At 43.4% G+C, this 22,824-nt stretch overlaps 3 protein-coding genes across 5 annotated transcripts in view; 2 read left to right on the top strand and 1 right to left on the bottom strand.

Annotated features, from left to right (window-relative positions):
• Positions 1-22,824, bottom strand: part of LOC126561676 (SRSF protein kinase 3) — a 415,191-nt gene that overhangs the window by 73,463 nt on the left and 318,904 nt on the right. The gene's annotated exons all lie outside the window — the stretch shown is intronic.
• The window catches only part of LOC126563481 (intermembrane lipid transfer protein Vps13), a 136,638-nt gene that overhangs the window by 45,796 nt on the left and 68,018 nt on the right, over positions 1-22,824 (top strand). The gene's annotated exons all lie outside the window — the stretch shown is intronic.
• LOC126561798 (myc box-dependent-interacting protein 1) overlaps positions 1-22,824 on the top strand; it is a 41,188-nt gene that overhangs the window by 10,208 nt on the left and 8,156 nt on the right. For all 3 annotated transcript variants that reach the window (XM_050218119.1, XM_050218120.1, XM_050218121.1), the window contains exons 2-4: positions 22,189-22,324; positions 22,401-22,591; positions 22,673-22,777. In XM_050218119.1, coding sequence (XP_050074076.1) covers positions 22,189-22,324; positions 22,401-22,591; positions 22,673-22,777 — 432 coding nt within the window. The remainder of the gene's footprint in view (positions 1-22,188; positions 22,325-22,400; positions 22,592-22,672; positions 22,778-22,824) is intronic.

Genomic DNA, 22,824 nt, shown 5'->3' on the forward strand with positions numbered 1-22,824 from the left:
AGCCAAGGAGAAAAAAATGTGGAACTTGCGGTGCCAAAGAAGGAAGGTCCTTGCTCCACGATACTGTTGGGTAGACGAGCTAACCAGACTGACAAGTTCTCCACAGACAAGTAGTTTCAATAAACCTACCAGGAACCTTCCGGTTATAAAATAGAACTAAAAATTGGAAGTTTTCCATCACTAGCCATATCTATACTAATATTAACTTCAACTAAAATAAACACATTTATATTTCCTTTGGTTCTTAGAATCCATGTTGAATCCCACAAAACTCTGTGTCTGCAGTCCTACAATCCGTCTATATTTTTAAACCAAATAATTAAATAACACAGCAAATGTATTAATAAAATAATTTACTTTTTTTCTTTTCAGGTATGTTTGACGCGCTACGCTAGGCCAGACGACAGCTTTATGATTTAAATCAACATAAATTAGGCTTCTTTGTGAGAAGCATCCCACATAATTTAGCAGCATAAAATTCACGCTATCATATAGCGGATGCGACAGCAATCATCAAACTCTGTTTGTCGGGCTTCAGACGTAGTAGTAAAAATAACTTATTCCGATTGAGTAAGTTCAAACACGACTTATATTCTACGGGAAGATAAAAACGATCCGCTTCAAGTTCATCTACCAACGAAACCATTCCGTGTGTTGCCGTTTGAAAATGTAACGCATGTTATAAAATGTCCCCGAATAGAAAGCAAAGCTAGCGTTACTCCTCCTCGCCACTAATGGTGGGTAGCAAACACACGCAGATATTTTCGATTTCCGAACCCATTTCCACACAAACCGACCCGCGTTAGACCTTCTCGCCATCCCAAGGGTATGACGTAAGGGGGTTTATGTTTTTCTCTTACTCTAATGGGATATTGACTGAGAAAAATCATGCGGATCTACCACTGGTCGCATGTGTATCGTTGATCACTGAGAAATTTAGTTGCGGGTTGACAAACTGTGGAATGTGTGGTGGGGGGGGGGGGGGGGGGGGAGTAAAAACATGCTCGACTAAAAATACGCCATCACGGAGTGTACAGCGGATTCTGCAAAGACCTGGCAACAGGTCGGGCCAGCCGAATAGGCAACCGATTTTTGATGAATATTAGCCTGCCCGGTGGGAAAGATGGCATTGCCGGGACGAAGTAATTTCCCAAATTTTTACACTGACCCAAAGGTTGACCGAACGACCGTGTGATCTTGTGCTGTGGAAATACCGGGTAACGTGCGGGAACGAATAGATGAAATGAGATCTAGTATCAGAGGAAATTGGTTTTGGGGACTTTTTTCTCTCGATCGCCCGCCAGTTGTTATGTTATTTGGGGGGGATGGGACAGTTTTTTTGCTTACGCGATGCATATGTACATGCAGCTCTCATGGGACGTCTAACCTTGAGACCAGAAGATGTTTGAAATTTATAGCCGTGAGCCGTGCCTGTGCATCTTCATTCCACCGTCTTGCCGGTTGCTGTATGAGGTTATTCGATTGGAATCGTCGGATAGATGGTCCTTGGTGGTTGGTAGTATAATACAGCAGTTTGAGCAAACTTCAGCAGCTTGTGAAATGTTACGTTCGTGATCATGTTGCGATGTTCTCACCTTTCGTTAAGGTATGCTGAGGTGCAGAAGTGCTAAAGCAACTCGAGACAAGCAATACGATGCCGCTGGCTGACGCATTGTCGCACGTAGTTTGTCTTGCTTGTGTGATGATGGTACGGGGAGACGTTACGCGATTGTTAGGGTTAGGTAACTTTAATTATAATGCCCTCTTAACTTGAAGCAGTTTTAAGAAGACTGGAATGACATATACCTTCATAAGGGTGTGACTTGTATTAAAAAAGTATTTTTACTATTTTTATTTCCTCGTGCATCTACCAAAACCTTCATGAAAACTTGTAAGTATTTATTCCACACACAAAACAACAGCTTTGCGGCATTGTTGCATGAACTACACGACCGTTTGCCTTCAAAGTCACGTGCGTGTTTAGACGCTCACATTCGCGGGGCATCGGTTACGGTCCATCGTTCGCATCAACAAGTGTTCCATAATAAGGGACTAACAGCCGGTATGACGTTCAACGTCATCATCATCATCACCATCGTGTTTACAATGATACAATTGACCAGGTCAGGGAAATGTAGCCTGGCCCAGCCAACCCCCGAGCCGGTCCGTTTATTGGTGTGCCTTCGTGTACTGTTCCTGACGGCACGTCCTACGAAACAAGCGACGAGCCAGTCACGCTCGGTTTTGCTTGGCCAGAATCACGCACCAGTTGCAACCTTGCTCGGGAAACGAGAACCAACCGAGCACGATCTAACAACCAGCGATGTCGAAATATATTAGGAAGACATAGAGCGTACTCTATCCACTTAAGACAAAAAGATTTCTGGACAAACGGTGCATGTGAGACGGTATCATCTCACGCGCCATAATAGGATATGCCCAGGACGAGAAATATTTTTATTTTGCTTCATCTCCCTTGGCTAATGTTCTGTATTCGGAAAGAGTTAAAGCCCACGTAAACGATAGTTTTTGGTCGGTCTGGTCTCTTTCGTTGACATTCAAGCTTTATGGAGCACATTGAGTGGCGCTTTTTTGGAGGAAAACACGTGGGTAGTCCAATATACAATCATTCTTCAGTTAAGCATCCACAAGTTGGGGTTGTGGTGTCATGTTGCTTTAAAATTTGGTGTTGTTTTGAAAGCTTGGAGGAAGTCAAGGCAAACAGAACTTTGAGAGCTTGAAAAACAACGTTTTAAGATATCGATTTGACAAATGATCTCCAATAGTGGGTTAGATTAAATCGTAACGCAGACGAAACGATGGCAATCAATGATTTTTTTAAAGGTGGTTTTAGCTATACATCATTAGAAGCTTCACACAGCTAGCTTAATGAACAACAGTGAGTAATACACCTCGAATCTAGACAGGGTAATAGTACGCTTATGAATTTTTAAATTAAAATAATGCCTGCATCCGTCGCGGTGACGTGCACGGTACACGGTTGGTGCAATGCATATATCTCTCACCTAACAATTGGCCGTTTCAGCCAGCTCGTCAATTACCGAGACTCACGGTGCCCTTGCCGTCCGTCACCTTCGTTCGTCTCGTCGCTAAAGGTACGCAAAATGCCGGCCCGATCAGTTCTGATCATCGTACCAATCCTGCGCCCGCCACCCGTCAGGGGTCGTCTCAATTAACTGTAACGACACAGGGGGATGTTACTCAACCAGCACCAGCATGGCGTTGTTTATGTGCTGCTAATCAAACGAATTTCATAACGATACCAATTCGCGATCGACCCACCCCACCACCGGTCACTGTCTCGCCATGCGTTCAATGGTTCATTTTTCTCGGCATTCCGTTGCGCCGATCGGATGCAGTATAGGACGGGCTGCAACGAAAGCATTCACCATCACACACATCTGATCCATTGCGCATTCGTGATCTACTGCGAGCCTGGGCGCACCGGAGTACATCTTCTGCTGGGCTAGTGGATTGCCACACTCAATTCGGGGGTTAGGTTCGGTGGAAAACTTTGCGGACATAGGAGCGGCGTTCGAAATCGGTACCACCTGTAGTAAGCGGCGATGTAGCAGCGGCTGATTGAATGTGCCAAAAGTTCGCCCGTAGCAAAAGACACATTCATCACGACACGGTACGACTGCAGTGAGCGTCATTCGTCCGTGAAGTTGTTAGTGGGATGCACCGCTGCGACACGGCAGATTCGATAGAGACGGACATTGCATAGTCGTGTCAAATGCACGTCTGGTACGATCGATCGGTTGTATTGCACTCGAGCGTACGTACATACTACAACGATAAAGAGCATTTATCTCTGGAACTGGATGAGATTTACATCGGTACAAGGTCGTTACAGCGATAAACGGACTTCACGATAAACAGATGAGCTTTGCCCAATCAAGCCGAATGTTAGAAAGCTGAATTACTACGTCATTTAAATCTCCATTACTGCATTCATTTGCAAACAAATTCATTTCCCTTTCAACATGCGGAAGCATCATGCACATGCACATGTCACATAAGCTAGTTGCTCTTCTTGCACGCGGTTCGCTAATTTCCATACTCTTCCCCCAAAACGTTCCGCGTGTAATTTCCCCTGCGAACGAGGGAAAGCTAACGAACCGTGAATTCATCGTTCGGTAGAGGGAGAACGTGTCCATGCTTACAAGATTATAAGACCTTTTGGCCTTTCTCCACTCGATCGAGACTTTCTCGATTAGTGCACGATTTGGCGTTTGACGTTTGGTGAATACTAAATGTCGCCCAGTGCCAATGCGGAGCGATCTCACCGATAGCTTCGAAACGGGTATATCGGATCCCCTGATGAAGACGGTACACGGTCCGCACATTTCAACACCGATCTGCTAATGTTCGCCAAATGCGAGGGCAGGTTGGTTGATGGTGGTAGATGCACCTGAAGCCGCATGGTACGGAAATAGCTCATTTGCATTGTGATGGTGTACATCTGGCTGGTTGATTGAGAATCACTTACATTCCCTTGTGGTTTCGTCTAACCTCTTCCCATCTCCTTCGTGATTAGTTGCACCATCTACCATCTAATGATGCCGGTGGATCGAAGGCGGAAGGAAACACGATCACTTCCCGTACCGTGATTGGGCAGATCTGCCGTGCAAGATGAGGGATGTGGCGAGTGCCCAATTTCTAATGGTGCGCTTTAGTTCGAATTATCACGTTAAAAGTAGCTTTGGAAATTTTCACTCTCATTTGGTTCAGGAGGTGGTCGAGAAAGTTGGTTGAGTAAAAACCTACTGGCAAAACTAAATGGATTTTGCAATAGTGATTCTTTGGGTGCCGCTTATCGTGGACCAGTACAAACCCGGTTTAGTTTTACAATTAATCTGTGTAAATGAATAAACACGACGATGCCTTTATGACGCCCATAGCACCAATTTAGATTTGGACGTGCTTTAATTGCTGCGGAGTAATTACTTTTTAGTTAAAAACTAAACACTATTAAAGCATTTATGTGTTAAACCACAACTTTGTTTGGACTCGGCTTAATGGACTCCAAAAAACAGGGTCATAAAAATCATTCTAGCCCAATTCTATTCAAGCGTTCCTAATTCAACATTGCTTTACGTTACTTAGTTCTACTCCACTTGAACCACATGCATTCTCGCTCTCGTCGATCCATTGCCACAAATTGACGGCTTAATGAACGTTTTCCAATCCAGCGCGTTCGTTCTACTCACAGCTTAGGATTGGTAAGCTTACCAGCTATTCGCTTAAAATCACGTTGCAGCATGCACTCACCCTGCCCGGGATCGCACAAACTATCCGAAAACGCACCAGTAATTCAAGTGAAGATAATTACCGATCGAAACACACATACCCGCGCTGTCGAGCTCTTGGCACTACTTGACTCTTTCCTCGTTTTCGTTCTAACACGGCATTAAATTAGATTAGAAAGCCTGTAGAATGAGTTCGACGAAGCCGTTCGGGACGACCGGTTTCTACGCAATGGCCCGGCGGCCCTGTACCTTGTAGCTACGTTTGCCCTGCCCCGATGCTGTCACGTGCTGGCTGGTTTCGGTGACAGTTTCTTTGGGTGTGAATTTAGTGTGTGAGCAGGCTCTACATGTACCTCCGCAAATGCAACCTTCAACGTCACATACCGTCAACCAGCAATCCATCTTTTGCAGACCGATCGGGAGAGACATGTTGGTTTATTTTTGAGGAACGTACGCAGTTCCCCGTGTCGCGTTTGTATAGGTGTTCTTTGGGTAGTTGGTAATGGTCTTGCCAACAAGCGAACTATTGCCTGCCATTAGCCTACTAACTGCGCTAATTTTAACATCGACATGTGTGTGTGTGACAAGGGCAACAAAAGGAATCTATCGCGGGACGCAGTTTGTTCCACGATTAGACTCGATTGTCAGATTGTGTGCAGGAAGGACAGACTGGTTGGATGTGACGGATCGATCGATACTTTGCAGTTCATCATACTTCATTCGCTTTGCTAATAAAAAATGGAGTGCAGTTTGGAAATTTTTGCTTTTCCACCCAGGATCTCAAAAACACTAGCTCGTTGATGCTGTTTACCGTGCAAATTGTATCACGATGCTTGTTTGTTGCCACTATGCTATGCACACAAAAAAAATGTAAATGGAATGCAATACACACCGGAGGCAAGCTATGCCAGAGCATTGGCAAGGTTATTCACAAGCCTCCCGTGCCACTTACGTGTTGGTGCCCTCCCGCCCCCGTTAATCCTGAGCAGTGGGAGTTTTGCCCGACCTGGCGTCAGCACCTGAACCGCCGGTAGTCGACAACCACCATTTCAACCCTAAGCACACTTCAGGGTCATCCGGTTCTCCCACGTTCTAATTTGGGCTGCTGGTGTGTGTGTTTGTTTGGATGCTTTTTTCCACCTTTTCCGTGCGTTTCGCTTTCAACTTCGGCCCACTGTCGGCACTAAGACCGTTCTCGAGTTCAATGAAAGAGTATTTTAAGTATTTTTTTTCTTTTTGAGACACACTGGGCCATTGCTTTCCCTCCCTGCTTGCTGTCAGCCTACACAATGGCTTTTCGTGACTGCCTACACCAAACACCAAATCGGTAAAGATGCGCGCATCCCCTTAAACAAGGCATCCACTTTTGCGACACGTCAAACAAACGCCCATCAACTGGTTTGTTTGCTAATCAAAATGGTTCCAGACTGCTCCAAAACTAAAACCCGTGCCATTGTAATTGGGGCTCGTTTTTGACTTTTCTCTTCCACGTTGCAACTGAGCCTTTAGTTTTTAGATGCAGCACAATGCACCCTTTGACTAGACTGAGAGTACTCCTGAGCCCTAAAAGTGCAATCTGCTGTTATGCTGCCCATTCCATTCCGTTGTGCAGCACCACACACACGCACGTTTGGAAGCAGTTGTGCAGTTTTCACCTCGTTTATTTTTCCATTTTCCTTGGCCTGGCGCGCGTCACACGCTGACAGTGCTGTGGGAGTTGCTGCTTCCGCGTGAGGAACGAGCCAAGAACGAGCGTGCGATTAATCTAGATGTAGTGTTTAAGTGTGTCAGCAACACAGCGTTAAGACGAGGAGAGGTCATGTCTCCTTCAAGCACACGGTCACAGGTGCTTTGCTGGAGTGCAGTCACTCGCTCACCCAGTGGCCCATATTTGGTGGCCTACAGTGTTGTTGTTTGCATACCGAGGCGAAGGCACGCCAAACATGAGAGTGAAAAATGCCTCCATAAAATGCTTACGACAATTTAAGCTTAGCCCGCAATGAGTCGCAACGACACGTGTGCTAAGGGAAAATATTTTTATAGCATACTGCTATAAAACTATGTTTTTTTTTTGTTTAATGAAATATTCTCCCCTCTATTTGCTTAAGCGAAGTCTTCTTCTTCTTCTTGGCTTAACTTAGTCAGTCCTCACTACGGGGGGACGGGTTCTCGGATGGGATTTGAACCCCGGTCCTGCCGTTTGAAGACTGGCGCCGCTGTCGCCTACACCACCGGGTCGCCCGAAGCGGAATGTCTTAAAGTTAAGCTATCTTCGGAACTTTAATTTTGTTAAATTTGTATATTAACATAAGAACAGAATTGGTAGTATAATATTGTCACAAGCCTATTCTTTTCTTTTTTGTAACAAATGTAGTGCTACATGACCTCCGAGGTCACGCCGGCCATCCAATGGCTTCCTAGACTTGCTGATATTACGTAGATGGATAGTCAGTCCACTCACCGGGGCAACGGTCCGGATGGGATTTGTACCTCGGTCCTGCAAGGTGAAGACTGAAGCTGCTGTCGCCTTTACCGCCTCAAACCATATCTGAGGATTGCACCAAAATTTTACATTTAATCGCTACAAAAAAGCTATCAAATTATTTTTGGAACAATCCGCAATAGTCGCAGAGAGATATCAAAGCCAAAACAGAAATGAAGTAGATCAGGCTTTTGCGAGTCTTCACATTTGTTTGATGCCACAAAAAAAAACACCCTCACAAGAACCGGCAACGAAAGCAGTGTGACCTTGTGGCAACCAAAAGAAGTGCGTTTTTGTTGGTGGATGACGTAACGCACCCCAAAAATGGCTACGACCAGTTTCCGGATAAAAGGTTTCCGAATGTGCCTGCAGCACGATGATCTGTTATCTCTGATAAGCTTTCTTGAAATGTGTAGCAAGCAGCTTTTGAAGGCAATAGAAAGTTTATCCAACAGAGAGCGTCCTGTTAAATTTGTTTGTTGGCATAAAGTTTACCGTCAATAGCTGCTGGTTCGGCAGAGCAGGAACCACGTTGGAAGTAAGTAAAGGTGTATCGGAAGTTATGCACAAACTAAAACAAGATAAAGCTGAGTTGGATGTTCTTTGACCAAAGACAATGTAGACAAGCTTCACTCTATAAATACCAAATATTGGTTCCTACTGCTAGAGACAAAGTTTTGGAAAATTAAACTATCATTCTTCTCTTCTACTTCAGATGTTAGCTCACTTACAGGGAAATGCAAAAGATAGCGTGCGGCGGACCAACTTTAGCGAATATCGCTTATGAAATCCTCGACCACTGATATAAAATACCCAAATACTTTAGCGAATCAGCAAAAATAGACACAAAATCCTGCCAAATAGATACGGAAGTCGTTGCGATTGATATGGAAAATGTATATTAGCCGGTTGAAGAGTTGAAAATGTTAACAAACTTTTTTACATTACTGTTTCATGAAATTACTTAGTTTCTGCGCGTGAAAACCAAATGAAAATTATATTTTTATAGTGGTTAAAGTTTTGTGTTTACATAAACTTTAACCGCCGCACGCTATCATTTGCATTTCCCTGTATTCCCATTTCTACTTATACAAACGATGTTTTACGATCCAATTATAGCGATAAAAATGTAACAAGCAAAACACAAACGCTACAAAACAAAAAAAAAAAAACGAGGGCCAATTTTATCAGCAACAAGACATACGCGTGTACCACTTTACCCTGGCGGTAGTAGTGCACGCGACTGAAGATTCTGTCGACGACTACGGAACGACTTGTTTGTCGTTGTATTGTACGACCAAAACATGGTAAACATGTTTTTTGTTCAACTTGACCATGCCGTTACCAGCATTTGCGGTCCGTTTTTGTGCTTTACCAGCAGCAGGTCGGTAACGACACTCGGCTTCCATCTTGTGACATTAAAGCCCTTACGTAACTGGTGGCCAGTTCGGTTCATGAAAAGAAAACGGATCATTGATAGATGGTATTATTTGTTATCATTTTTTAAAAATATTATAAATGGGAACAATTTTAGTTCTGTTGGTTTTCTAACTGGAGAAAGCAACGGTAGGTTGGATAGCCCAACGCGAAGTCATATGTTCAAATTACTTCTGCACGAATCTCGAAACTATACTGTGACTAATGAGAAGTATCATCCAGCTTTAACTGTGCGTGTTATCCCGCTGTCACGTCGACCTAACCGGTGAAAGCTTTCTAATTGGGGAAGCGAACCAATTCGTGCGTTCCGTTTATCGATCCCTCGCTGATGACTTTAAAATGTAATTCTTACCCTTTTTTTGTGGAGGTTTTTTTTTTTGTTTAGTAAGCAACATATACAAGCCGCTTTCCCTTCTAGTCTACAACACGGTTCCCAAATTGATCCCCTAGTATAGAAAGCTCTTGAAACGCGAACATAAAGCGGATTGCCATTGATGCTACTTACCTTAAATTTAAAGATAATCATCATTGTGCCTCTGCCCTAAAATGGGCAATTTTCTCATAACGTTCCGTGTGTGGCCCTCTGCCGGCGCTCAACGAGCATGCAATGGTAACGGCGTTTTAAGTTTTCCCTCCCATTCCCCAACGCACCCAGGCTCACCGCTCACCGGCACCGACGCATTTCTGTTGTTGTTTACCATTTTCCGGTATTTGAGCGAGAGGTTTTTTTTTTTCTTCCACCGTGTGAGAAATGTGCCCTCTCATCGTGCAGCCCTTTAATGGCTTACTCCCGCAGCAGAAAGAAGAACCGTCTCCGACTGTTGTACTACAGGTTTCAACGAAGCCACTTTTACTGCATCGGAAATAAACAATATCGAGGCCCCACTCGCTGGGATTTCACTCTCAAGGTTACCGCTCGTGACGCTGCACCTTTCGCAGCCGCAAAATACATAAAGCGCACCAGAACGCAGCATCATCATCTCGACCACACCGTCTGGCACCGTGCAGCGGGTTAAAATGGTATGAATGTGAAGAAAATCGCGCCCACCCTCCTACGAAATTGTGCTACCGAAAATAGCACTAACGAAATAGCTGGAATTTTCAAGCCAGCTAGGCATGTTCGCTGTAACGCTTCCGGGCGCCAAGTTTTCGGCAGACTTTCACTTGCTGTCTCTGTGTGTGTGTGTGGTTCACGCTGTGTCCTAGGTTTCAATGAAGCAAGCTTGGCAGTTGATGCTCCATCGTCTTCTTAGAGTCACCCCAAAGCCGGAAAGCGATGGATGTAAAAGAGGCACCAAAAGGGGAGTAAACCGAATAAATATGCATTGTTCAATAGTATTTTTAATCGCATTGAAAAAGGTGTTTTAGTCTGAGTAAGGAAATGTTAAAGGAGTACCGATAATAACCCTTCACTTAAAAGATGGACAGATAGTTGAGGTGACAGGGGCGCCAGTATTCACATGACAGAACCGGTGTTCAAATCCCATCATCCGGAGCGTATTTACCTGTAGTACGCGGACTTTGACTATCCAACTGCAAGTGATAAAAGGGGGGATGGCAAAGGTAAAACTCCTCCAAAACATAAACCCCCACCACCTTGCTTTGTCGCTTTTCACGGGGGTTTGAATGAAATGATCATCATTTTAAGCATTGGAATGATCGACACGAAATGGTGAAAATTTTCACCACTGACGCGCAGTGACTAAATAGAGTGTTTATGTTGTTATTTCCTGTGCAATGACTCAATTGTTTTGATGGAATTGAATAATGTAAAAACATTGGAAATAAAAATAATAAAGCGTAAACGCTAGCTATAATGTACGAAGTTTTCGTCTGTTTTGTGGACCAGTTGATAGCTGCGAAGGGATGGGTGCCATACCGGTTCCACAGCAGTGTTCGTCGAACATTTATTTTACTTTCCCCTCGATCGGGCACCAATGAAAACAAAACAAAAAAAACTGCAATATTCGATATCCGGGAAATAGTATTTTAATTGCCCCCGTGTGTTGCTCTAAACCCGTGACTTCCTTCTTTTTTTTTTCAAATCAATAGCTCATTTCCCACCCGTTCCCATTAAATTTCATCCTAAACCTGGTGCTCTGGTGCCTCTAAACAACCTCATCGATGAAGATTTTCCCGCGCCAACGCTTCTCAAAACGCAAAAAAACCGGATGGGAAGAGAGTCTGCGCGCGAGTCTGTAAAGTGCGTTCACTTTCACGAGCTTAACGGCCGTTTGGGGGGGGGGGGGGATTTTTTTTCGCGGAACTGCATCCCCTACTTACAATATACCTCAGGGGTATAACGAAACAAATGAAAACAAAACATCCTTCAACGAATTTTTACTGCAACCGATCACTGATCGCTCGATCCGTTTGGAAAGCGTATTTATTACAAGCGAAAATAAAAATATTTTATCCATTTTTTTTGCAACATCAAAAGGCCTCCACTAGCCGGCAGTGATTTGTCGTAAGATGGCGTAAGATCATCGTGATAAAGCACAAACTTACGTCGCGATTCCAACCCCAATCACGCCGCCGTTTTGTGATCATGTCTAGTGCTGCGATCTGGATGCAATGAGCACGGCTGAAATACTAAGGGCCAAAAAAAAAAACAAGCGGACTTCAATCGCTGCAAGTGGTACAGTTTCTACAGCTCTTTTTATTTGCACAAGTGCAATAAGCCTGATTCGTGTAGTTCAATCGCTCTTTACTTTGATCGAATCCCCCGATCTAGCTGAACGACTCACATACATATGCGCACCTTGACTTCAGAAAAACCTGAACCGTTTCGGATTGGAAAATGGGAATGCAAAAATAAATAAATAGACAAAACCTCAAAGCAACTTCAAAACTCTTGGAATATAGGGGTTGGATTTGCTGTTTTCCACCATCTGGAAACGTCTGCGAACAACGGAAGCACAACACTTTGAAACACCCGGCATGACGTCAGGTTAGTCTTTATTTTTTTCCCCTCCCATCATCAATACTCACCAGAAAGGCCAGATTTTTATAGCACAAAAAGCAGCCAGCCTGAATGCAGTGTGTTGATCAGCGTGGTTATATTTATTCGGCTTTGAGCTATAATACTGCTTAAGCATAACATCAAAACTTCTGATGTTTGGACCTGTGTTGCAAAGCATGTTTATGGTAGGGCAGTAAATAAAATAAAATACATGAAAGATTTCATGCAATTGCATCCCCTTCGAAAGTCTGCTCATTCACTTACACATCACTGCCAGTGTTCTGAGTTGGTTTTGAGTTCTGAATGATCTTGATCGTGTTGTTGTGTCCAGTGTGTTCTCTTCCAAAGTCTATCAAATTATTTAAACATGACTTTCAAAGTTCAGAGTTGACTCTAGACATAATTTGCTGAATAATATCCGAATCGCGTCCTCTAAGATCTTATGTTCCGTTTCACGAGAATTCCGGTTTTCAAATCCGGACATGTCTTCAGTAGCTTAAAGTTGACTCTGATTTTTTTTATTTTAAATTTTTTGTGATCTTTAATGAAGATTAGATAAGATTCCCAAGAGAGTTTCTTTTTCACACTCTACAGATTTACCTGACACACTGTTGAGCCTTCCTTCCGATATCAGAGTCGCAATTTTATCGACCTTCTTTTGGGGATCGCGTCGTTTAATGCTGTTGTTTGCATTCCTTCCCGAGTTGACTGACACCGAGTTCAGGTCCAAACACCACGCAAACACACACTCACGTGGACTGTTGTCCACTGCTCATCGCCTTTCACCCAAAACATCCCGTGAGGGGGTAATGCCGGCCGGCCACCAACAACAACAAAAAAAAACGGCAATCACTGCCGGCTGAAGGTAGGAAAACCTGTTTCCGACCTGTTGTGCTGTTGCTGCTTGAGATCAGTTGCCCACAGTATCCCGAAATGGCACTTCATCCCCAGTTTCGGAAGGGTTCTCGCATCTCCTGTGCGCGAGTTTTTCAACTTCGCACGATCGGTGAAATGGAAACTTTGCCTGCCCGGGTCTGCCTGTGTCCAACAAGTGGACTCCCGTTAATGCAACTTCCACCGAACGAAAGCCCCCGACATGGAAGTGGGGTTGAAAATGTAGATCTGTGAGGACCCCCACAGTCCGGGCCCTTTTTCCGAGCCCTGACCGTGACGGCTTTTGCCGATCGAAAGACGGTCACGGGTGAGGTCGAAGCCTCGGATCGTATATCGAACTCTCGGTGCGGGGTAGGTAGTAAGTGGTGTGTTCGAAGAATTCGTGACCGATACACGCATGGCATGGGCGATTCAGAGGGATGGTTTGTGTCACGTGCGTACCGCATTCGAGAGGTTGGACGATGGAGGAAAGCAACTTTCTCTCAGAGGTTCCTTCCCGGGATGTGTCATGGCACGCTCATGGGGAACCTGTTGTTCCGGCGACCCAACTGATGAGGTGTAGCTGTTTACGGTGCAAGTGTGAGTGGCCTTGTTGTTGCTGGTGGTGGTGGTGAGGGTTTTTTATTTGATCGTACAAGAAAAACTTTCTTCCCGTAGCGTTTGTTTGTTGATGCCGACTGAGGGCCGCCGTTTGTTACGTTTGTGGCGCGTAAACGACGTTGCGCCGTTGCAGCGTTTGCATCGAAAAAAAAAGCGCCTGCTTGCTGTTAATTAAACCGCCAAGCAAAACAGTGGTGTCGGCGGGTTTAAAGTGTGTGCAGGTCGTTAAACGCGCATCTCGGTTGTTGTTATCCCGCGGTGTGCTGCTGCACCAGATGACCTACCTTTTTATCTTGGTTGGACCGTAACGGATTCCTTGCATACCTTACCGTCGCAGCTTAGTGTGTGGGGTCGGCTTCCGTTGATAAATTACGAAGTGGAAAGCATCCTGAATCTCGGATTGAAACGAACGAGACGGAATGTCATTAATTTTTCCTATTTTTATTGCCTCTCAACAATCAACTGATTGACACCAGAGGAGAAGCATATCGTTGCCACCGGTGTTGAATGCTGTTTACACAGTTAAGAATTTGGGCTGGCGCAATGTAAACAAGCTGAAAAAAATCTTTCTTAATTTTGTCTTGACTTGACATATACCATACGAATTACATTGTTTTTTTTTCTTGTAGTTTTTGTACCTTTTCTTCATTTTTGATCTTCATAAAAACAATACCCTTTTTCATATACAATGGCTACAAATGTTTGTAAATAATAAATTTAAAATAACATTTTCTGGTCGATTCAGTTGACGACTGAAAAACTGGAACTGTTGAAATCAACTGTGCGAGTTCTATAATGCATGTAATTTAATTTCGTTAAAGCAAAAAAATCTTGCCGGCTACTAACGGCTTACGGCTGCAGGTCTATCTCGGCTCAGAAATCAGCACTGACAACAGCATTGATGTTAAGATACGCGCCATGGTGCTAGCTGCCCATCAGTCTGCGACATGAACGCTAACTAAAACTGACGAAACAATCTTAGCCGCGTTCGAGAGGAAAGATGCTCAGAAGGATTTTTGGCCCTGTATATGTGGAAGGACAATGGAGCTTTTTACGATGAACTCATTATCGTTCTTAAAGCGCCTTAGATTTGCCAAGCTCCGGTGGGCTGGTCATGTCATTAGAATGACACCGGACGGTCCAGTCCGTAAAACCCCGTTTTTTGGTTGTCCATACGAACAAGGAAAGCGTGGTAGGCTCAAAATGAGAAGGTGTGATGGCATTGATGCCTCTGGCAGAAAGGCCGGGATGGATAATGGACAGACAACGGTGCTGGACCGCTTGCGGTTTAGAGGATTTTTGCAGCAGGTATAGACCGTGAAGGGGTTGTAAATATGATGCTGTATACTGTATACAGCATCATATTTACATGCTGTATTTATTTTTGCTGTATGTATGCTGTGATGCTCTAAGGTCACGTCGGCCATCGAGTAGCCTACTAGTCCGGATAGGATTTGAACTCCGGTCCTGCTGTTTGAGGACCAGCGCCGTTGTCAGCAGCACCACCGGACCGCCCTTTCTACGGACCACTTACCACGTGATACTATACAAACGATAGATTTTATTTTACAGTGTGAATGCTTTAATTATTCTCAACTGGTAGAAACACATCAAAAGTTGAGATTGTCTAATATTCTTATTAAACTAGCGAATAACAAAACTAGTTACAAAAATAACTATACAAAGCAAAGATTATAGTCCATCTATCGTTATAAATATGGAAACAGTCGAAAGAACTCGTCAGGTGAAATACTTGGGGGTTATATTGGACGAGAAGTTGAAATTCCACGCTCACATAGACTGGATCATCACCAAAGTGGCAAGGAAGTGTGGAGTAATTAGTAGGCTGGCGAACGATCTCGATTTTTGTCGCGAAAGACCACCTCGACAAATCACTAATATCGCCACACTTTGATTTCTGCTCGTCCATTTTGTTTCTCGGCAATAAGAGGCAAATTATTCGGCTTCAACGGTTGTATAATCGTATTATGAGGCTGATTTTGGGTTGTGGTCGACGTACATCGTCCGCTGTTATGCTCGATATCCTGCAATGGATGTCCGTAGAGCAATGGATTTTGTATCAGACCATGACATTTGTATATCGACATTTGAACAACCTATTGTTAGTGTATATGGGCGAGAGAATAGTGCGGGGATCTGACGTTCACAGGTACTGTACACGCAGAGCTGGTGAGGCCAGAGTCCCAAACTTACTGTCTCATAGTGCTAGGAAATCTTTGTGTTTCAAAGGGATTCAACGGTACAACAGAATGCCCAGGAAATTAAAAAACGCGAGCAGCTTACAGGAGTTCAAGCGTAGGTGTGCTGTGCATGTCAAACAAACAGTGTAATGTTAAATATGTGTAGATGTCCATGTCCACTCTGTGTTGTGTAACTGCACTTGTCATCATGATCTAGATGATGATGATAAGATTTTTTTTTTGTATTTTTCATTTCAAAAAATATTTATAAAAGAAAGAGACAATGCAATTTTGAGACACGCGCGCGCCTAAGTGAACAGATTGATGTCATTTGTGGGGGATTCATTGAGTGTTTACGGTCTTGAAGTTCACAACGGAATCCATACATTGATGGTTGTATGTGACCGAGTTCGCAGATATGGATTTCCCTGCTTCGGAAGGTAGTGCCCTAATCCCGTTTATGTTTGAGGAACTAGCCATATGCATGTTGCAGCGGTGTTCTTAAACGTGGTGGACCAGTCCCATTCCTCGGTCGCTGGAACGCTACGTAAAGGATACCTTGAAATACCATTGTCGTGAAGTATTTTTCATTTCTTCCTCGGTGGAATTGTGTTGGTCTTATCAGATATGTTTATGGCTTGTTGGATTCCTCGAAATGCTCTTCGACACCCTAAATTACGGTTTATTAATTTTTGTTATACAATTAGAGTAAAAATATCGTAAAGATAATACCGTCCTTCTCAAACCTGTGTTGGGGTTAGAGTTGGGACCTATCATCATCATCATGCAGTCATTGAAGCCAAAAGCCAATCTCGCCAACTAACTCGCCAATGCACACATGCAGTTTACCAGTACTTTGAGTGCTGTCTGTCATTGAACACCAGAGAGTGGCAATTATTCGCGGTCACGAATTTCACGCCCGACAAAAAAAAAATGCCTACCAACAACAGAACACACAAGCGCAAACATGCAGAGCATTCCGGTGGGTCTAAAGAAGCGGAAAATCCTTCAAACTCATAATCAATTCTCATTTACTAGCAGCAAAATGCACATTTGATGGTCACAAACGAACTCCACACCAACAAAAGCTGGCAAACAATGCAGCAGCAACGAACTTGTGGTTGTGTTTCAATTTGCTTTCAATTTCATCTCTCCGTAATTTTCTCTCTATTCATTTTTTTACCTTCGGTCGCACCAGTGTGGGGGTCGATTGCGGTGGTACCCGGTACGGTGGTTGGGTGGAAAAACTGGTTTCCTTAAGTTGGACATGGTAAAAGCGCACAGTAAGCAGCAGCCGGCCACAGTCACCAGCAGTCAAGCTAACCCGTTGCACCAGTTGCATTGGCATTCAAACCATGTACCGTTGGGGGCGTTGGATGGGTTTCCTTGGGTGCAGTCTAACCCAGTGAAGCCGGTTCTGGCTGGGTGCGGAAAACTAGATTGCCGTCGTAGTGTCGTAGAGTTGCCCGCAAGCTTAGAGCTGCGTTACAAGTGTCTGTTCTTACCTTTTAGAGGGTGAGAGTTACTCTCACTTTTATGATGTTAGGTGTTTGTCACATGTCTGCTTTCGTTTTCGTTCATGCTATACTATTGCTTTGCGTAGGATGTGGCTAAAGATTGGGCCATACGAGTTAGTATGGAGTTTTATGGATATTATAAATTTTTTTTTATTAATTCTTATTTAAGTATTACGGATTGTTGTCGCATTCTCCTTCTTGAGCTGATTTTGTACAAATTTGTGAAGGAATTTCCTCCCTGTTCATTATAGATATATTCACAGGGTTGTTTACTTGATAATGTAAAAGACTTCAGATGAAATGGTAGACTAAGCTAGGTGACATATTACAATGGCTACAAGGCAGGGTACAACCTCATCTGATGCTATTAAAATATCATCTGACAGCTTTGCAATAAAGATAAATTATTTATGTCTTCTGAAGTCTTTATCAAAAAATCATTGATAATTTTACATTATCGACAGACCTTTTCTCCCTTCCTTCTTGCCTTGGCCTTAGCCACTCTTAGTGGCTTACTAGACTTGCCGATACTACATAGTTCGTTAGTCAGTGCTCACTATGGGGGGACGGTCCGGATGGGATTTGAACCCCGAACGTGCCGTTCGTAGATCGGCGCATCTATCGCCTATACCACCGGGCTGTACCCTTATTATCTGCAGATAAACCCTATACAACCCTATGTATATTCATTTTAGTCATCATTAGCATATCTATTTATAGTTCATTCGGTCTTATGTTTATTAGAAATATCAGGAAATATGTATCATTATTTTAAATAATGAAATATAAAATATATAAAATCTATAAACATTTAAATATCTCCATAAAACATTCAAAGCCAAATCCATAATTCAAGTCGTAAACTAATTAAACAAAAAACGACAATACTTACATGATTGCAATGTAAAAAAAAACGAGACGAATAAAAAAAGCAAGTGTTAGCACAAACGCAAAGCCAGCAAAACAGCGTAATTGGACAATAAACATTCAAATGAGCCATAGCGTAAGGGCGGCCTTAAGTGTGTTGCGTCTGGATTGTTGTTTAATGGCAAACAACATTATACAAACGAGATAGAGAACTAGAACTATGCGCCATGCAAAGGTACGAACACACACACATGGCCGTGAGTTATGTGTAGGTGTAATTATCCATGATAGAGTTCCCACAGACACCTGTGTGCTCTCCATTCACGATCCACGGAATAGCCACGATGGCTTTTAGCTGGTGGCGCTTGTTTGCTGGCGAAATCGGTATTAAACATCGGCAAAAAGCGACCGGAAATGTAGGTTATCAGTTTAGGGGTTAGGACAAGATGGCGCTTACCGTGCGCCGGTGTTGTGTTGATAGTTTTTGGGGAGTATGCAGATGAGCTTGTTAAGATGGCGGCTTAGTCTTTAACACACAACTAACTTAGTGGTAGAGGAAATGAAAATCAAAAGTAGACACTTCCTCGGTGTAAAAAAAAGGCAACGAAAATTAATTTTACTACACCAAATGTATCATCATTAAATATGCGTTAGCTCTACCCGTGGCTTCTAAATGGGAATTGATGGGTTAACTTTCTACCTGCCAAGTCGGGAAGCTCGAGAAACTGGAAATGATGAGAGGTGGTTGGTTTGGATTCGGCCGTATGGAGGGTTTATTTTTCTCATCAACACAACTCGAATGTGTGTTCCGCTTAGAGTGACCACATGTCCCACAACTCACGTGACTACCCATCAGCATTTGGAGATACGTAGCTATCTACTACTACTTACTACTTACTGCTGCTGCTGCTGCTGCTGTGAATGTTACCGGGTTGGGTTATTGCCCATATGCTGCTGCTGGTACGATGAAGTGCACTTGGGGCTCAGTTGTTGGGAAGGTAAACCTTGGTTGATTAGCATGCCTCACAAACGAACACGGCTTACGAGAAACGTACAGAAACGGAATGATGTAAAACGCTTGGGAGACAGGTGGAGGAACTGGGAACTAACACTGTGAGCGATTACTGGAAGCAGGAAGAGGACTTGTCGCTAAACACGCGTATGATTTTCGCGAGTGTATTAATAAATAAATTTTCACCCACCCAACCTTGGCGATGGATGACGCGGTGGTGGCTGTGATTTCACCCTTATGTTCCTATGTGTTGCTGTGTGTGAAGCACTCCGATAGACTTCATCATAAAATAACCCCCCCTTGTTACTATTGGTGATGCTGTGCCAGTGCTTGTTTGCACCGTTCTGGACACGGGAAGTCACGTGGCGACTAAATCCATGTGATGTTGGATGAAAGCTTTGAAATATCGGACCCTTAAACGTGACCCATTTTTGCAGCTTTGAAAATTGCTTATTATGAAATGCTTGTAACATTTTATTGCCCCTAAAAACTAACTAAAACCAAATGATTAACCTTATTCGAGGCCATTCCAACATCATGTTTAGAAGCAAATGTCTTCCCAATCGTGACGCTAAACGCATAAAACGTGTATATGTATTCCCGCAACCGCAATCGGACTATCGCACCGACACAAGGGACACGATTAATTTGCGTAGCTAATTTTAGCAACTTCAGCCAAACTGTCCCATTTTGCTGACCGGCTCGTAAAAAAAAAAAAACATCACCTCTTGAGCATTTCCACTTGATTTTTTTGTAAGTGTAGTAATGTCCGCTGTTGCTACTGACACGATGGGAAGAATTTTCCTTCTGTTAGCACCGGCTTCTTTAGCAAAAGACTAACATCATTGGTGAGTGAATTGTTTTTTTCTTTCTGTTTTTGTTCAACAGACTTATGTTGCGTCGAATTGTAATATTTTTAGCCAAAACATACCCGGTCTGTTAACAAAATGCGGACAACATTATTTCTCAAGCTTAGAATCACCGTGCGATATGATTCATGATTTTCGAAATGTATGAACTCCGGGAAGCGGGTAGGAATGAAAAATGTAATAACCGAAAGTATCGTCATAACGGTTGGAAATATCAAACATTAATGCCTCGATGGTAATGAATGTTTTGGTAGGATGCAGGATGCAATTACCATTACCTAATCTAGGTACATTCATACACCTCTAGAATCCTGTGTGCGTACGGGAAACAATAGTAAGAAAAGGAAGGAGACAACTAGGTATAAGAAACTTTACTATATAAGGACCATATTTGTAGATAATAAAGTAGATTCAATCAATAACAGGTTGGCTGATAAGTCCCCGGTCTAACAAAGAAAAACACATTTTTTTTGTCAAAATTCGTTTTTATTATTCAACATAGTTCCCTTCAAGAGCGATACAACGATTATAACGACCTTCCAATTTTTTGATACCATTTTGGTAGAACTCCTTCGGTTTTGCCTCAAAATAGGCCTCAGTTTCGGCAACCACCTCTTCATTGCAGCCAATTTTTTTCCCTGCGAGCATCCTTTTGAGGTCTGAGAATAAGAAAAAGTCGCTGGGGGCCAGATCTGGAGAATACGGTGGGTGGGGAAGCAATTCGAAGCCCAATTCATGAATTTTTGCCATCGTTCTCAATGACTTGTGGCACGGTGCGTTGTCTTGGTGGAACAACACTTTTTTCTTCTTCGTTCTTTTTTCGTTCGTCAAGCAACCAAAAGTTGCTTGACAAAAGACACTCTGTCTCACAAACTAATTGACATACAGACGTCAAATTTTGACACGAATCATTTGAAGGTTGGTGCTATATAAAAATAATATGCATTTAATACTAGCGGCGCATTCTATGTGTCAGACCGGGGACTTATCAGCCAACCTGTTAGCTCACACGAGGAGGTTATCCTCCTCGTGTGATTGTGGTTTCATTTCGATACGCTTTCCTCGCGCACACAGCACGGTTGTTTTCACGTTCAAGATTTCTGCCCACATCCGAACTGTCTCCTCATCAGATCTCCCCCTTCTGTGGCATAGGTTCCCCAAATTATTTGGTATTTGGAACAACTAGTGGGAATTTTGGAACCCTCCTTGGAGATCAACTTGGGGCAAGACCTTGCTCGGGCAGATTCCTGTACAATTTATATTTTGCTGCTGCCAGCGATACTCTCGTGCGAAGGAGGTCATTCCTTCGCGGGGCCTGTTCGAGAGTCAGCTCAGCAACAATAATCGAATAGACTTTAAAAACGAGTTTAAACACTGTAAACATAAGATATAATATTTTGAGTATTTTTTTTCTTGAAGCTATGTTTATTTACTATCTTTTTGGCATATTAGGAGGGAGCACCCTCCCTTTATAGTTTATCACGAGCTTGAGACGTTTCTCAAACGAATCGTCCCAGATCTTGGAAATAACGTTCTTGAATCGGTCGATTGTGTTCACTTTATACTCGCTTTGCTTGGCCAGCATGTATGACCATACATAGTAATCAAGGGGATTGAGATCCGGGGAATTGGGTGGATATTTGACATCTTATCTAGAAATCCCGTCAAATTCTCCTGACACCACGCTTGGACGATATTCTTCGCCGTGTGGGCCGGAGCGCAGAGATCCTGAAGTGCCGGAACCACAAACTACTCCAGAACCTCGGTTTTGTAGTGTTAATTTTGACGTTTTTCTCAATAAAAACCAGTAACAGCTTCCCACGCCTGGATACTCTTTCATAGTGCACAGTGTTTACACACTAAGTGACAGTTAGTCGACACCACATGCAACGGTTAGCCTATACATGATACTAAAGCTGACACCTATATTAATACACAGAATACACAGAGTGCACAACTACAAATCGATAAAAAGTTGTATTCGAATTTATTGAACACCCTGTATATCTTCCATACGATATAGAAACGAATAAAAAAATTAATTTGCTCCCCGAACTTTCGTTTTTACTTTCAGCTCCTACAAAATCTCGGCAAAGTCGACCGAACGGCAGATGAAATTTTCGACGAGCATTTGACAAACTTTAACCGACAGCATACCTGTGCCACCAGGCTGCAGAAAGAATTCTCCAACTACATCAGATGTGTTCGTGGTATGTATCGCAGTATCGTTGGGTGACACATTCCAAGCCACGATTAATTTAATTTACCATTTTTTATTATTTACAGCCGTACAAAATGCCTCGAAAAGCTTAATGGATGCCATAACTGAAGTATACGAAAGCCAGTGGACCGGCTCGGAAGTGCTGTACGGTCAGACTAAAACCATCGACACACAGTACCAGCAGTTTTCGTACAAGCTGGCCGACCAGGTGCTGAAGCAGCTGGACACCTACGCGTTACAGTTTCCGGAAATGAAGGTACGTGATAACCGATGGCCGATACTGGCCGATCCTTGGTTGAAGACAAAAGCTCATTGATCTTTTATTTTTTATCGATAGAAAAAAATTGACAAACGTGGCCGTAAGCTGGTGGATTACGATAGCCAACGGCATTCTTTCCAGAGCCTGCAAGCGAATGCCGCCAAACGCAAGGATGATTTGAAGGTAGCGTCGACATACGAGTGGCAAACTAGCACACAGTTTCGGACCGT

Source organism: Anopheles maculipalpis, chromosome 3RL, assembly GCF_943734695.1.
Source record: "Anopheles maculipalpis chromosome 3RL, idAnoMacuDA_375_x, whole genome shotgun sequence".
NCBI classification, from domain to species: domain Eukaryota; kingdom Metazoa; phylum Arthropoda; class Insecta; order Diptera; family Culicidae; genus Anopheles; species Anopheles maculipalpis.